Here is a 16,836-nt window from a genome sequence, read left to right as displayed (position 1 = left end):
GCAGCACTTTCTCAGGCCCATCACTCACACACAGTTAGCACAGCGATCCGGGGTCATTTGGAATCGAGCATCTTGCTCAAGGACACTTTGGCACACGGATTTAAACGGTTTGCTAGAGATTGATGTATCGGGTGTTGATGAAAGATAAATGGAGGGTTGAAGGAGATGCATGCTGTTGTGGGAGGACATACTGGAGACCATTAGAGGTGGAGGAAGACTCAGCCTGGCGGGTCAAACCCAGCCATGACTTAAACAGGTCGGCACGGTGGCACAGCGGTTAGCGGTCTCTGGGTGGCGTTTCCATGTTCTAGTATGTAAAGTAGAGGGGTCATGCTCCTCCTGAACCCAGGGTAACTAGTTAACTTAATTTAACTGAAGGTTTAACCACTTTACAGGACAATGTCATAGAGTAAATAGCTTCTCAGGATAGAGGAACCTAACAGAAAAGCAACAACCTTTGTGGAGGGTGAGACCTTTTAAAGCTTTGAAAATGTAATCTGATTAAAAAACGGTTTACACACGATGAAAGAAATCACAAGATATGTCAGTAAGTTAGAATCTAATCCACTAGGCCAAACAAGGCTTGTGTTATTGTAAAAACTTTACATTTTTCGTTCCGCATCTGCTCAGTGTTTCCTCTCTGCGTGTTAATTCATCTACACAGTGTCACGTGCGAGGGGGAACCAAGAGGTGAACTTTGACCTTCATGTAACAAGCATGTGGAGTGGCACTAATAAGGATCACAAAGACACACTATCTTTTTCTATCGTAGTAATTCAAAACTGTAATAACAAATGTAATAACTGCATCTGTGTAATCTGTGCAAACGGGAGTTACATGTACAGTAGTAGTTCATGCTTAGATGTAAGAGACTGAGGCAGCTGAGCAATTGTTGGATGATAACCATAGGACTTTGTTAAATGTAGTTTCCAACATATTTGTAGTGGGTTATAACGCAATCCAAAGGGAGCTACTGGAGATATTTACTGTGAGAAGCACTTTGATGGAATGTGTGGAAAACAGACAGTGACTGATCTCAGAGATTTCACTCATGTCACAGTCAAAAGGTAGAAAAATGCAGAGCAGACTCAGAGTAGATTTTTTTTATTACTCACAGTATTTTCAAAAACAGCTGGCAGGAATTTAACAGTGATAAAAACACAATCTGCTAAAAATTGCAAAAAATCATCATTTTCAAATCACATCAGTCAAAATCTGAATTTAGAAAAACACCTTTGCAAAGATCAGGTCAACAAAAAACAAAAGTTGCATTGTGAGGTTTCAACAGCAACAGTATGGTGACTGCTTTCGCTATTAGTCCCAGAAATAAGCACAAAAAAAAATCATTTGATGATTCACAAGTGGAATTATGCTTTGATTCTCAACATTAGTGCAAGTTTAATTATTATTTAGTTAAATAGTGTTTCCCATTGGAATTAGGTCGGCGAGGAACCCGGCACGTTATGGGTACCTGTTGGCACAGTGACACACTGATGCCTTCTTTGAAAGCATGAGACAACTACACGACTATATATAAACACTCAAAATCAGCTTTAAAGTTATAAATCTATCGTGTGAAAATCCAGCAGCAGGCTCGGTACATTCAATGCATAAAAAAATATTTATCTAAAACAGCGAAATGAAATATATCTCTTTGAATGTTCATTTCCCTGAAGATTCCCTTTTGCCCTGTGTCCCCCTGAGGTCAGTGAACAGATACTGTGTTAGTGTGTGTGTGGTGTGTTGTAAGACCACTGCAGTCGTATAGCTAGCGGACTTTCTCGTCCACTCTATTGTGATAATAGGATAATAAAGAAATGAAGGGGAAGAGCGACCGAACACCTGGGACTTCCCGTCCGTGCGTCACATCTGTGCAGGAGTGTTTTTACTCTGTGGAGAGATGCCACACTGGTGCCGGCAGTCTTCTAAAGCTGTACCGCTTCATACAGGAGGCCGTCCTCTCAGGGGATTTTCATGTGGGCCCGTGGAATGTTGGTAATAACTACGTGTTCGCTGGAAACAAAGACATTAGCAGCGTCAGACCAAACTAATCAGCTGTGATTTCTGCACACATACAAACATGGATAAATGTGTGTCTGTAGATGTGTGTCGTTGTTTTGTCGTGTGTGTGTGTGTTTGCTTCTTACTCATAGACGTCAGAGCGCTTCATTCTCCTGTAGTACTTGGCTAGTTTGATAGAAAGGATGATGCTGGGGATGAAGAAGATCAAGCACCAGCCCAGACTGCACCAGAACGCATTCTACAAAGAGAGAAGAGCACAGGTGATGAAAAAAAGGATTGAAAAGGGACTTAAAGAAGAAATATTAAGCTCTTGTCCAGGACAAAACTATTTTTTTTACAGGGGTGTATATGTGCAGCTGAAGATGACTCACCAGAGACTGCACCACGTACTGACAGACGATGATCTCCGCTGAGTTCAGAGCTCCGGCTATCGGCTGACAGCGGCCCACCTCTTGTGTGATCTGAGGGAGAGGGCCCAGGTAAGGCCACTGCACCAAAACTGAACTCATATGTGTCCATGAATACAAAAAAACATGTGTATTATAGTTCAACAAGTGCAGGCAAAAATAATTGATTAGACTTTACCGCGAGTTTGGCCCAGTCAGCGTAAGTGATGAAGTAACCCAGCTGACAGTCTAAAAACTTCATGCTCTCCTGGGATCGTGAGAGAGAGAGAGAGCGAGAGAGAGAGAGAGAGAGAGAGAGAGAGAGAGAGAGAGTGTAAATTCCACACATTTTCCCCGTGCTTTACAGTGAGGAAGTCATGAGGAAGCACTGGAAGCATAGGGGAATTCTGGGTAAATGCTTTGGAGTGACCCGTATTTAACTAGATAATAGAATTATGACTGGAAAAGTTTATTCTCTACTGAACCATGTTTCATGCCTGTTCAAAAAGTTTAAAGAAACAACTCAATGCAACAAAAACTCGTATGAGAATACCTCGAGGTTCACATGGTAGACGACAAACTGGGAAGTTTTCCATTCTCAACATTTTCTCAAAGAATAATTAATTTATCGTGATAGAAGAAAAGCAGATTTAATCATGACAATCTATGATTTTGTACAACTTTGTGCAGGGGACTAGTTGGTGTGGTGTGTTCAGTTTTAGGATCATACAAGATATCTGAAATAAAACTGTGTCATCCTGGACCCCTCGGTGCCTCCCCTTCAAGCTCAGAGCAACCACTAACTAATTACTAAAAAGCAAGTATTACTGTAATTGAGGAAAAATATAATTGTGATTCATGCCCTGTGTCTGCGGAGCAAACAAGCACGTTGTTTAAACTCCAAGCATCACACTTAGCTGAGCCTCAGCAGCTTCTCCCCCTCCAGCCCAACGACTGACACACCACATGGAGCCCTTTTTCTTTTTTCTTCTCTTTTTTCTCTAACTCATGTGACCCGTGGCCCTCTACTCACGGTCTTGACGATCTGTGTCGTATTTGTGTTGAGGAAGTCTTGTGCTACTCCCACGTTCCTCAGCACCTCCCCCACTGTCCCCTGGAAGCACCAGAGAGGAGAACGTGTTATAAAGCACAGAAAGAACGAGAGGAAGAACGACCTTCTGCTCGTTGGCAGCTCCTGTATTGACAAAGCGATTTATTTGACTCTTTTTTTCTTTTTCTTTTTCTTTTTTTTACTTTAATTGACTTTTATACATTTTCAATACTTTTATTTATCAATATTAGTTATACACATGTGTATCATGACCAGACATACAAAATAGTCTATGGGTGCAATTTCAAAAACGCAACAGGAAGCCTGCTATTTTGCATTTAGTGGCCATTTTGGCCATATTCCACATTTTTACTTTGAGGTGCTTGTACCAGGGCTTAAATCAGATCAATTTCAAATTGAGATGAGTGTCACCACAACAAGACGGGGATACAAACCAACTCAAAGATCATCATAAAGAAAAAACGTTGTATATTTGACAGTACAATTGTACATTGATCTACATTAATGGGTGTCTTCATTCAAGTTCTATACATGTTATTGTATTGTACTGCTTTTCTTTTTCTTTTAAGGTTTTTATTATAAAATGCATTATTATAATGAGGTACCCCCCCCCCCCCCCCCCCAAAAAAAAAATCCATATTGCTCAGGCTCGAGTACTAACAAGATTAAACAGTATGGAATGTACTCTAGTAGTGTATGTATGAGTATGCTGTCGGTGCACTCACATTGATTTCCTCCATCATGGATTGAAGACTCTTGACACTCGAATTCAGGTTTTCCTGGGGGGGGGGGGGGAAGCATGAAGATATATGCTTATGAATTAAACGCCGAGAAGAATGAAAAGCAGAATGAGGATCATGGGAAAGGTTGCGAGCTAAGATAAGGAAACCTCCTCACCAGTTGTGGGATGATGGTTGATTCTATGTTGGCCTGAATCTTCCTCAGGTCACTGGCCTCGCTACGTAACTCTTCTCCAGTTGCAGCGTCCACCTGGAGACAAGTCAAATTGTTGGTTAGTAGATCCGATGTGGACATGAGAACAAAATACATTCAGTTAGGATTTGTAATGGAAAAAAACAGAGTCAATAAGAGGGTTATGTTTTCTGAGTGATTATGTCTCGTCACTCACTTGAGTCGCAGCCAACTCAAGTTTATCTGCTGTTGTGTTCAGATTGATCCTGGAAACGTTGTTAATCTGCGTGAGATAAAAAAAAACAAGCGTCACAGTTACATGTTGGATATGAAAACCTAGAGCACTGGTTTCAATTCATGACAGAGGTTTAAACTATGGAAGATGTTTGTGCTTAGAATGAGAGAAAGTGGTTTGCCTCATAAATGGAAGAAACTGATGATTTATGGGTGGGAAATGTGCTTGGATTAATTTATATAAAGGCCTAAAGATTAAAGGACTTTTTTTCCCTTTTTTTTACTAATGGACATATATAACAATGGCAGTTGTGTTTTTAGTAACTTCACCAAAGAGGTTGTGTTTTCACACCTGTCCGTTAGTTTCAGGTTGTTTTTTTGTCTGTGAAAAAGATTTTATAAAAACTGCCAGACAGATTATCACGGAACTTGGTGGAAGGATGCAGTATGGGTCCGGGGGGGAAATCTGAATACAACTTTTTTTCATTTCCCTTAACATTGTGAGAAAGGGCGAATTTAACCATTCCCCTGAGTTCTCAAAGAACATTCATGGATCTTTGCGCGCAGATATAAATACAAATCTGGATCTAGTGAATATAATGTGGTTTCGGACTGATGGACCGAAAAAAAAAATTAAAAAATATATAAATCTGTTCCACTCAAAAAGCAAAAACATACAAATTGATTTCAGTTCATTTGTTACCGATTGAATTACATTTTTTAAAGCTGGTAATAAATGAAAAGTTGATCGTGAAGTTTTGAAAAAGAAAACACATTGAGTGAGAGTGAAGCTACACATACTGTAGACACATGGAAGCTGAATAACAACTACCTGCTGGGTGAAGGCTGAGGAGTCCAGATCATTGGCCTTGGAGGAGAAGCTACTGAGCTGGTTTTTAACTTCCGGGCTCAGGAGATTGATGGTGGACAGAGGGATATCTGTGTTCTCAAACTCCTTCTTGATCTGCTCTGTGTACTGTGTGATGGAGAGACAAACATCTTCAACGATTACATGCGACTATAAATCCAGAAATCCTTCATTTTTCTCGAGAGCAGCTCATCTGCTCGACTTCAGAATCAGCAGGGGACTATTTCTGAAGACCCTGGGAAGCACGTTTAAAATAAAGTTATTGTAAGGACGATAAGGAAACTCACTTTAGAAACATTGAGGACTTCGTCAAGGTTTATTAATTCATTCAAGTGGAGGGTTGTCCACACAGGCTTGTTTTCCTCACAGTCTCTGCAAACAAAGACATTAGGTGAGATCAAGTCAAACTTATTTGTACATTACTCGCAAACTTGACAGTGCATAATGCATGCCAGTAACTTAAGAGCCCAAGAACTAATCTAACTGGTGTGTATGCCTGCACATTATGTATTATTACTTTAATGTTCTAGTATTACATACCTGTAGATGTCAGAGAGACTGATTTTTGTTTCCAATCCTAAAGTTTGAGTTATCTGTGTACTTAAATTTGTCGAATCAATGAACTGCGGACAGAAGAGGCAATAATATTAACACAAAGATATTCAAGACATAATTTGCAGTATTTTTGTACCTAATGACCCGTGAGTGTGTATGTGACATATCTCGCTACCTTCAGCAGTTGTCCATCGTTCCAGGGCCGACAGACCAGGACGTAAACGTTCCCCCCCACAAGGAACAGCAGCACCACCACGATCATGAACAGCCACGAGAAGAGGAAGCTGAACCCTGCACCCCTGCAACCACAACCGGGTCAGAGGTCAAACAAGAGCTCAGGAAGTGAAACAAAATAACATTTACCTAAAACCAACGCAGCACTCACATCACCAGGAAGGTGCCTCCACAGTCGGCCGTGCAGGATCGCTTCGTGGGATCTGCGGAGGGCGTCAGACCCAGAGGGCCCAGGACCAGACCCAGGAGGTTACACACCACTACCAGGAGCACCACGCAGCACAGGGCAACACACACACCCCACCTGGAGACCAGAACACACACACAATAATTGGATTTGCAGGCGTTTCATCCACCGATCATGTGCGTTTGCCGTTTGCAGGTGTTTTACCTGATGTACTCGTAATTCTTGACCTCTGCTGTGACAATGTTGATTTGTCCGTGCACTTGGCTCAGACTCTCCGATGTTTTGGTCAGACTGGTCAGGGGGATCTTAGTGGAAATCTCGGAAATCTGTGTTTGTACTTCACCCAGCTGCTGTTTGCTTTCTAACACATACACACATAAAGATATCTTATTTAAAATTGACCATATGGACAAACTAATACTACTAATCAATGACCAATAGATTAGTATCTGAAATTGAAGCGAATCTGCTCACGTACTTCGAACCATATCCTTGGTTTCATCGGCCACCGTCTGGGGGATGCTGTCGAAAAAACTCTCCACCTGCAATAAAGAACTGTGTTTATCTGTCTGCAATAAATAAAAAAGTACAAACAGATTCATCTCTTTTTACACCGATTTTACCCGCTTACTTTGGCTTAAAAATCAATTAGTCATATTTAAAGTAATTATGTTTGGTTAAAACTTGTTCACCCTCCCTCTCACAATCTGTCCACCGACTCTGATTTGTTTAAGCTGGCTTTGTGTTATCATAAAAGAGACGTGATTTTATTAAAGTGTTTTCATTTGGGGGGGGGGGGGGGGGGGGGCACAAACCTCCTCGACTCTCGCTGTGAGGTTGATTCTGACGACTTCATCCACTGCAGACTGGAGCTCGCTCGGGATGGTGATCTGTGGACAGTCATGTTATACTTTTATCTGACAGGAGGAGGCAGCAGAATTCAGCAAAAACAATGAATGGAATGAGGAATAGTGAATAGTATCTAAACGAGGAGAGGAGATAAGAGGGGAGGAGAGGAGAGGAGACAACAGGAGAGGAGACGGACTGAACTTATCAGAGACAGAAGAGTGTAGGAGAAAACAGAGAAGAGCAGATGGGCGGAGAACATATCAGCTGTTCAAACAAAGCATGTGTCAGCGTCTCATTCTGCGTCAGAGGATCTCTTATTACATAAATGATTCTTCCTGCTGTTGCTTGATGATAAAATCTGTTTCTTTGTCTGTATAGAGGGGCTTTTGTTATTTTGTATCTAAAACACTCAGGTTGACAGGAGTGAGTGCCAAGAACGACCTCAATTCTTCACCCTGTGTTGTTCAAATCCTCCATTCAAGATGAAAAAAACTGATATAGGTGATTTGACATACTAGGATGCATACAGTCAGGACTTACAGTGACAGCGATGTCCAGTGTTTGGGTCTGTAGCTCTGCCTTCAGGTCTGCACAGACGGGACACTGTGGTTTGGATAAAGTCCGATTGATGCGGGTTTTAACATCGGTGATGTTGCCCTGGACTCGGTCCATGCTGGACTGCAGCCGAGCCAGTGACGAGTTCAGCTCTCTGAGTTGAACACTGATGCTTCTGGTCTCTGATCATGCAATTGAAAAACACAAATACTAAGTATGCACCAAAGCAATAATCATTGTAAGACATTCATCATCTACTTAGCTTGGAAATCAAAAGCAAGGCGCAAAGAGCCGAATGGAAGCTCAGAATAAAACAGAAGCACGAGAAGAACCAACAATCATTGAGAGCAACGTTATCCAGCTGCTTTTAGTCAAGCATTACAAATATGTTCCATGACGCTCTCCTGGGCCGGATGTACAAACAAAGATGGCTTCGTGCTGGATTAGGTATTGTGTTATTGTTGAAGATGAAAAAACCTTCTCGTAAACTTCCTGGCACAGAAAGTGCACATACAATCAATACTCATATCATAAACCACTACACACTGGAAATTATCCAAGTTAACCTGTACACAGGTTAAAATACTTTACTTTTTGTTAATTGATCATAGGTGTGAGTGGTGGTTGTTTCTATATGTAAACTGTGATGCACTGAAACACTGTCCAAGCAGTACCCTGCCCCTCCCCCAGTGCCGGCTGTGATTGGCTACAGCTGAACAACTGGCAACGAAAATAGCAAGATGGATGGATGGCGTTATGTACCCAAAGTATTGGCAAATATTTAATAATGAAGGGATCATGTGGCGATATTTGTATTCTTTAACTATCAAACAAGACATGCAAATAAGAGTCACGCCCAACAGCACGCACCCTCCTCGGGTGGTGAGAGCAAGTATTGACATATAGGTTTGGTGAGCATGATGCCCGAAGGGGAAGGCGGGTGACAGCAGAGATCATCGGCCTCAGCCACAGCATCAGCCTCAGTCTCAATCTCAATAGCAGATGATTGGTCTGCAAACATTTTGTTCTCTTATTATGTTTTATCTTTCAATTAATAACAAGCGGTGCACCTATATACATTTGGATACATTTTGTTGGATGTTTTGTCTGCGACTCAAAATGCCCCACACGCTCCACGTGGTGAAAAACAGGACATTGGGGAAATGGGGGTCACTGGTCAAGCAATTTTTTAAGAGATGGGGACATTGAATTAAACTCATGGATTTTAATGGAAAAAAATATTGCACATTCAGACGACTGATATCTATGAGTGTGTGGGGAATTTGATGAAGCTTCATTGACCTTAAGTAATCTTTTGGGCCTGGGGGGAAGTATGTACTTTAGTGAGTGCCATAATATCTATTCTCTTCCTTTCCTTGTAATTATAAACAGCATATAAAACCAGATGGTGAACAAAAAGGACAAAGATCACTGCATGTATGAGCAAGGCCCCCAGCCACTCCTCTGATCTCCTGTCAGATATTCACTCATGATTTGACATGCTCAGACTGGAACAGGACGCAGCATGCAGGCTAACCATACCTTGGTTCAGGCGTCTCACAGGGAGCAGCGCCTGGTCCAGAGTTCCCGTGAATCGCCTCTGGACCTCTGCTCCCAGCTTGGGCCCGATGTCTGAGTCACACGTAGGCGAAGAGAGGGTTAATATGGTGTGACCAGAGCAGAGCAAACAACGAGTGGTTCCTCTGGTTGAACATTATTACTTCCCCCTCCCTCTTACCGTCTAGGTTTCTGGTGACCTCCTGTATGGTTTTGTTGCTCTCATCTATCACGTCCTGAATTTGCTGGAGGAGAAACAAACTGTAAGCTGTGGGTTGAACGGCAACATTTCGAACAGATCACATGAGCTAATTGTAAATAGGGGCGTAGAATATAAAAAGCAACGAATACAACACAAGCATATCTCTCCCGGCGACCTTTCCCTGCACTCCTGTGGTGTGAGATAAGTGTATTGACACTGCAGAGGAACAGGACTGCTAATTAATCACAGGCCCAACTGGAGAGAACCGGAGCCCTGTTTGCATCTCACACAAAAAGCTTGTCGATTCACAGCAGATTGATAATCGGTTGCTGGGGGGGGGAAATAAGGTGAGCAATCCCAAACAGACACCACACAGGCTAATTCCCAGTCCCCGTCGTAAGTGTTTGAGAGGAAAGGAGCAATAAGTCAGCCAGTATTGATAGTTGCCGACTCGCCTCCGCACGATGCACTTCCCTCAACAACAGGGTTTCTCTTACCTGAGGCACAGCTGTGAGGAAGGTCTGGATGTTGTCTAAAGTTTTGTTGAGCTGCACTGGAGTCTCATCCACACTCACTTTGAGGGCTTCATTGCTTCTGAACATGCAAATGTTCCCAGCGCTATAAAAAGACACACACACACACACACACACACACACACACAATAACATAATGCAGAAAATAGGGCTTTGCACACAGGCACTGAGACACTCACATTCAAGCTATTTTCCAACACATCATTATGCTGATCAAAAACCTAACCCAAACCATATCCCGAATCGTAACCATGACCAATCCATGCCTAGCTCTAATCTTAACCTCACCACAACTCACATCGTAACCTTAACCAGGACCTCAGACATGTTGTTTTGTCTCAATATAAACTATTTGTTGTGCTTTCGACATTCTGTTTAATGTTTGTTGATGCCCTGTGATCAGTGCTACAAGCCAATTTACCTACAAGGACAAATTAAGGAACCCCCTCTATACATGTGTGGTCCCCATTAGGTCAGTGTTCATGCTGGAAAGGCTCCTAAAGCTGTATCAAAAAAGAGCACACACACACACACGTTCACACTCACAGGATAATAAGTGTGGTGACGAGTGTGCTCCAGTAGAGAGTTCTCCGGCGGCAGTCGATGGAGGACGTCTGCTTCTGGTACATCCTCCCACCGCAGTTGCCACAGCAGCGACAGCACGCCAAGAAGAAGCCCACGATGGGCATCAGCACGATGTACAGGACGCCGATCGCTGCGCACACCAGGAAACCCACTTCATACACCAGGGCCTGAACACACACACACACACACACACAAACATGTATCACAGCTAAAAAAGCACAAATATCAATTTCAAGTGACTGCGACATTGTCTCGCTGGTCTGTCTTTAACCAAGCGAGACACTGGTTGATTAACTGTGTTTTCATTCTTCTCTGGTGTCAGTCCAGAGCACATGAGGAGGTTTTGGTTACTTCAGTTGGAGCCTTCTTTTGAACACACAAGAATGCTCCAACATAAAAAGGGTCTCAGGTTTCCAGCCCAAGGATATGTCTGATTTGTACATGTGACATGTGTGTCAAACTCATGAACACTCACTTACTTCTTTAATGAGCTCTTGATCTGACGTCGCTTGTGGATAACTGTTGATTGTTTTCAAGATTATCTCTGGAAAGAAACAGGAAACACATTTTTTAAAAACTTCATAAACACAGATTTTGGAGGCCTGGAAAAGCTTATTGCTAATCGCTACTCTCCACCACCAGCCGCTCTCACACTTGTCCCTGTAAAATAAATCCAGCAATGGGGACAACGTGTCTTCTGCTACGTCCAAACATTGTAATCTCTCGCTTTGTAAAACTTGAAATCTGACACCTCCATCTTGTGGTTACTAGGAAACAAGGGCGGTCGGGAGGAGAGATTACATTTTTGCGCACACACACGTAAAAAAAACAACAAACAAACTAAACCTGTCCTCTATGGTCCCACCGAGCCGTGGTATTGTGGTGGTTATTCACGAGGTGAACAGGTAACTGAGAAGATTTATTGTTCGGGTGTTCCTCACACAATCTTTTTGTGTCGTTCAAACCGTTTCTGCATGTGTGTGTAACATCAGATGGCAGCCAGCATGACATGAATATCCTGGAAATTTGTGTGTTGTTTTGCCTCAACCTGAGGTATTTTATGTTGAAAAGTTTTACTTTAGATTCATTTGACATTATGTAAGCCTTTTCTCATTAAGTTTATGTTTTTCAGGGACAGTGCATACTAATAACAACACTGTCAATGGGCCAGACTTACACAAGAGGCTAATTTCCATCTCTGGCAAAGTGTAAAGTTGGAAGCCTCAAATCAAATTACAAAATATAAGTTTCATTTAAACAGTTATCATGATGTAAACATTATCAATTAGCTAAAAGTAAAATATTTATATTTAATAGATATTTATTAGAGGATCTATCAATTTTTGTATTTAAAAAAAAAAGTTACCTAATGTTACAGGAGTCAAACAATTTGTATCAGGTGTGATTTAGGCCTGAGGCCCAATCAGGTGTATGATCGAGAATAAAGGACGAGCTCTGATCCTTAAATCAGGAAACAAAGAGCAAATGGATGATTAGTTTAACTTTTAATGAACCGGTCGAAATACTTTACGAATCAGAAACAAGCCCCTAAAATATAAATGTATAAATCTCTAGTCATTAGTTAGCAGGTTGTGACAATTTCAGTGTTGCTTGATGTATGAAGCATTTTTTGTTCCCACATAGCAAAACTGTTTTGGAACTGATTTGGTCCACACTGTCACACTGCCACTCTGTCACCCGGCCCACACTACACGTGGAGTGAGGCACTTGGGCGGTCTGCTCCTGTCTGCCAGATCTGGGCAGCAAGTAAGCCAATAGCAATACAGCACGTCAACCAAAGGTGCCAAAGGTGGCCCAAAATAGTTTTGTGCTATTGGGCCATAATCACCATTTACCACATGAGCCACTTAAGGTTCCAATCCACATCTTGACGAGAGCACAGCATGTTTTTAAAAAAAAGGTCCACATTTTGCGTTGGGATATTTGGGCCAAATTTGCTATTTGACGAGTTGGCCACTTTAGGCTCTTATCCATATGCTAACTGGGTTTCATCTTTCTAGCTATTAAATAAATTAAATGTTGATTGGCAGCTTTTTGTAATATCCTGTTTAAAGCTGTGGAGTGAAACCCATTTGTTTACTTAGTGATATTTATAACCTACGGGTTACTGGTTTGTTCATGAAGCAGAAGCCACAGTTTAGCATTCGCAGTCAAACCAGCTGCCTTATCATGGTTCGATAGCACAAAGTGTTTCAGGAAAAATCGATAAACACACAACAAGCTTTTAAAGTGAAACACAAGTTTCTGCATGAGACATTAAGCGGCTATCATATGAAGTCATCTCTTTATGACAACACTGGGTCCACCATTACAAATGACTGAACCTTTGTCTAGATTGCAATGACTTCAAACAAAGGTTAACCAATGATTTCTGTGTCATTGTGTGAACAATACCAAGCAGGATGTAATGTATGAAACCGAGAAGGGTTTACGGAGCAATTACGACCGATCACAGGGAAAGAGGGTGTGGCAAAGGTGAGTCTCAAGTTTGAGTCAAAGGAGACGCTGGACTAAGAGCGGGCACAAAGGTTAATGATTGACAGGGAAAAATACAGGAATTCCCATGAACTTATTGATTTACCAATCCTGTGGGCTTTTTGTATGGGCAGGGTCACTGCAGAGCAGGACAGGTTCAAACTGATGGTTTACACCTTTGTCCCTGTAAGAAATGCTGCCCAGACTGGGAAAGCCAAAACATTTTCATGTAATTTAAATCGCTGCTGGTTGATCTGTAAGCAAGAGCCTGGACAATAATGAATCCGTTTCCACGTGTTTAAAATGAAATTTTAAAAAGTAACAAAAACCCAGTTAAAATAAAATGAATGAGTTAAAAATTGTCAGTTTCAATGTGTTGACATGTGAGTGGGTCTTGTTCAGACTTAGGTCCATGCACAGAAAAAGAAAAGGATACGTGAGTCTGACCGACTTGAGTCTTCGTTGGTCAGAGCAGGAATTAGGGTTAGTTTAGAACCAGGGCACGGGCCCACAGGGACTGGCTGATTGAAAACACTTAAAATGTTCCAAGCACACAAAAAAAACCCTACTAAAAATAAAACACATTCTTAAAAGGTCCAAAGGTTCGGGCTTGGTTTAGTGTTGACTTACCTTCAGGGAATGGGTCCGGCTGGACTGTGTGGAGGAAGGACTGGACCAGAGGGGCCATAAACCCCAGGCCGGTGTCCTTCGCTGCCGTGTCCTGGTACTCCACCTCGGTGAGGTGCAGCGGGGCCGTAGCCGGACAGGCTGTTTGTGGGGGGGCCGACTGGGACAGGCTGAGCCCCAGCAGCATCGCTGCAACGCAGGCTCTCAGCACTCCAGTACTGCCCTGCGGCCTCCACACACCCCTCATTCTGTCACACAACCCCATGATTACAGGTGAGGCGGGTGGGGAAAACTGGTTTGTAGAGTGATCACTTCATGGCACAGGTTTTTAAATCACCTGAAAACAAGACCAAAAAAGGAAAAGAGTGAATACAATGGAACTGATGAGGCATGATAATTAAACCTTTGATACATAAGCTATGCAAAACCCTTCTCAGGCTTCTTTGATGACATAGAAGTCTCATCATCTATTAAATTATAAAATACATCTATTAAAAAAAATATAGCAAAGAAATACTAACGGTTGACATGTTCATAAAGATGCTGTATGAAGAACAGGATAAGGAAAATGAGAAGGAAATTCTTGGTCTTGATTCGGACTCTGAAATCTCCGATGCTGAGGACCTACACTATGTTCTACAGGATTAGGCTGGAGTTATAGTTGTGTCTTAGAATCCAGCTGTCCTAAATGAAGAAAGCTCCTTCGATGAGATAGAAAACTCATCTTCTATCTCATCGATAGAGCCTTCTCCTAAATGAAGAAGGTAAAATAAGCTATGAAAGAATCTAGCAAAGAAACATCAGAAGGGTAGTGATACAAAAATGATTTTTATTCAATAAGTAACATAAATCCATAAGGATTTATGATGATCAATCATAAATCCTTATTTCAAGGATATTTTAAAAATGTAAATATTTCTCAGAGTGCACTGTGTAAACTGAAAGTCCTTTGGGTGTAACTCTTTAATTTTGGAATAGCTGAAAAACTGAATGAGGAAATTTATTCAGTGCAAAGATACAGAACTTTTGACCCATGTTGTGTATCAAAGGGTTAAAGCTTGGAGAAGAAACCCACAGACTGAGTCACACAGAGAGAAGTCACAGTGCTGTTTCTTTACAAAATGGCAATGGACAAAAGAACTGCTGCTATTTTTATCGATGAAACACAGAGAGGCATGTTTTATCAGTGCCAGTGGTGGAATCCTAATGTTTAACTAACACCAATTTCATTTCCAAGCCTCCGCTTCAGGGGACAGTTATCCAAAAACTTTTCTCTCAGGAAGTAGAGGATATGCTGACATTTAAAGTTAAAACAAAACAATGTGAGACACAGATAAGGGATATAACCTGTCTGGGTTGTGCTGTCAATGCTGTGCTGCATGTAAACACACAGAAAACCTGCAATCGCCTGAGATGCCCACATCACCTCTGTTTATCCCATTCTGCCTGAATGAAATTCCAATATGATCTCAGAGTGCACTGTGTAAACTGAAAGTCCTTAAGGTGTAACTCTTTTAAGCAAATAACCTCACAAGGGCGAAGCTCCACACTAACTGAACACGTGTTCTTCCTTAAAAAAAAAACTGAAAACAGTCTACGATTGTGTTTCCCCTCTAATTTCAAAGACACCTTACACTGAGGGTATTTACTCTACAAACTGGGACTGTGGGAACCAGCTGTCTGAGCAGCTCCTCTAGGTCCAGGCACCGGTGGAGGTGTGAGTGAGAAGGTGCAAGAGAGACAAGAGGACACATTCAAAGAAAAGAGGAAAGCAGAAGAAGCATTGAGCTGTTTTCTTTAACTCACCTTCCCCGGGGCGGACAGCGAAGGACAGCCACACGGCTCTGATCTCCAGTAATTCAGTCCGGGGTGTGTGACTCCCACGGACTCTTTACAATCCCGTAGAAACCTGACACGCTCCGACTGCTGCCGCTAAGTTGACGCTGACTGCTTGGAAGGCTGGGAAAGACTGGGAGCAGAGGCAGAGAGAGGGAGGGAGAGGAGGGAATCAGAGGAGGGAGAGAGGGAGGGTCTTTAAGAGAGGAACAGGGAGAGAGGGAGGGAAAGAGGTGGCAGTGAAGAAACTGACGGAGTACCTTTAGAAAAAAAAGACAAATGGTATTTATCGTGCTTTGTTTCCTGGAGTGGGTCAGGTGGCGTAATTACACTGCATCAACTCTGAAAAACAAGATAGAGCAGAAGGAATTTCAGAAAATCAGGAAGCAGGATATGCTGATAGACAAATAGGGGAACTATCGAAAAAACAGGACATCTGTAATGTTGAGGTGTACAAACATGTAATAACACGGTCTAAATATGCAGATGGGAAGGATACAGGTTGAGGGAGATGTGAGTACGCACATACAGTACATGTAATGTGAGAGAGATCACAGATAAAACTCGGCTGCCGGAGAAGACACAACAACCACAATCGACTGAACTACAGATATAGTAAGAAAACACTTTCACCTAAACAACCAACATCAGGGAGATGGAGATATTATGATGACTTACCTATAGTGCGATTATTGTCATTAGTCCACCTCATCACTGTTTCTGAGGTTATTGAACTTCCCAGTCTGCAGAGCTGTTGTTCCCTTCTCTCAGTGCCAGAGTTCCTCTCTTAATAGGACAGAAGATAGATTTGCATGAAGAGGAACACTTTTTGATCACGCACAATCTGATTTCCCTTTCTGATGCACAAAAAGCACAGAGTTGTGCACCTATGTGTGTCCTCTTTTCTTGTTTACCTCATCAGCCGCACAAACACTTGTTGATCACCCTCTTCACCTCGACATTGTCGTCAATTACAGGCTGATCCCTCAATCAACAGATTAAAGGATCTACCAAGAGCAACATGGAGAGCTCTTACCAAACAGCTAAGGCACAAGGAGACTGTAGAGGCTTTAGTGATCTCCAGCATTGACTATGAGTTCCTTATGCAACGACACTGAGAGGCCGA

The 16,836-nt window shown here is 42.2% G+C and overlaps 1 protein-coding gene across 1 annotated transcript; it reads right to left on the bottom strand.

Moving 5' to 3' along the window:
• Window positions 1–1,088: 1,088 nt before the first annotated feature.
• On the bottom strand, window positions 1,089–16,519 carry prom2 (prominin 2). Its single transcript, XM_053436764.1, has 25 exons — window positions 16,389–16,519; window positions 15,681–15,970; window positions 13,878–14,211; window positions 11,231–11,295; window positions 10,713–10,918; window positions 10,131–10,251; window positions 9,613–9,676; window positions 9,417–9,506; window positions 7,860–8,056; window positions 7,286–7,360; window positions 6,949–7,012; window positions 6,675–6,831; window positions 6,435–6,587; window positions 6,225–6,348; window positions 6,035–6,117; window positions 5,782–5,866; window positions 5,459–5,602; window positions 4,610–4,675; window positions 4,378–4,470; window positions 4,206–4,259; window positions 3,442–3,522; window positions 2,608–2,676; window positions 2,394–2,483; window positions 2,148–2,260; window positions 1,089–2,013 (listed from the first exon to the last, which is right to left on the bottom strand). Exons 3-25 carry the CDS (start codon window positions 14,137–14,139, stop codon window positions 1,962–1,964), a joined length of 2,508 nt encoding a protein of 835 aa, XP_053292739.1. The 5' UTR covers window positions 14,140–14,211; window positions 15,681–15,970; window positions 16,389–16,519; the 3' UTR covers window positions 1,089–1,961.
• Window positions 16,520–16,836: the final 317 nt, after the last annotated feature.

The sequence above is a fragment of the Pleuronectes platessa genome, chromosome 12 (assembly GCF_947347685.1).
Source record: "Pleuronectes platessa chromosome 12, fPlePla1.1, whole genome shotgun sequence".
NCBI lineage: Eukaryota > Metazoa > Chordata > Actinopteri > Pleuronectiformes > Pleuronectidae > Pleuronectes > Pleuronectes platessa.
This window is presented reverse-complemented; position numbering and strand designations above follow the sequence as displayed.

Excerpts from the sequence above, each read along its gene's own strand:
- prom2 (XM_053436764.1), bottom strand. The coding sequence starts at position 14,139 with ATGGGGTTGTGTGACAGAATGAGGGGTGTGTGGAGGCCGCAGGGCAGT. Across the intron at positions 4,471-4,609 it reads TTGAGTTGGCTGCGACTCAA|GTGGACGCTGCAACTGGAGA; the intron begins GTGAGTGACGAG and ends ACTTGTCTCCAG. Across the intron at positions 2,014-2,147 it reads AAGCGCTCTGACGTCTATGA|CGAACACGTAGTTATTACCA; the intron begins GTAAGAAGCAAA and ends CTTTGTTTCCAG.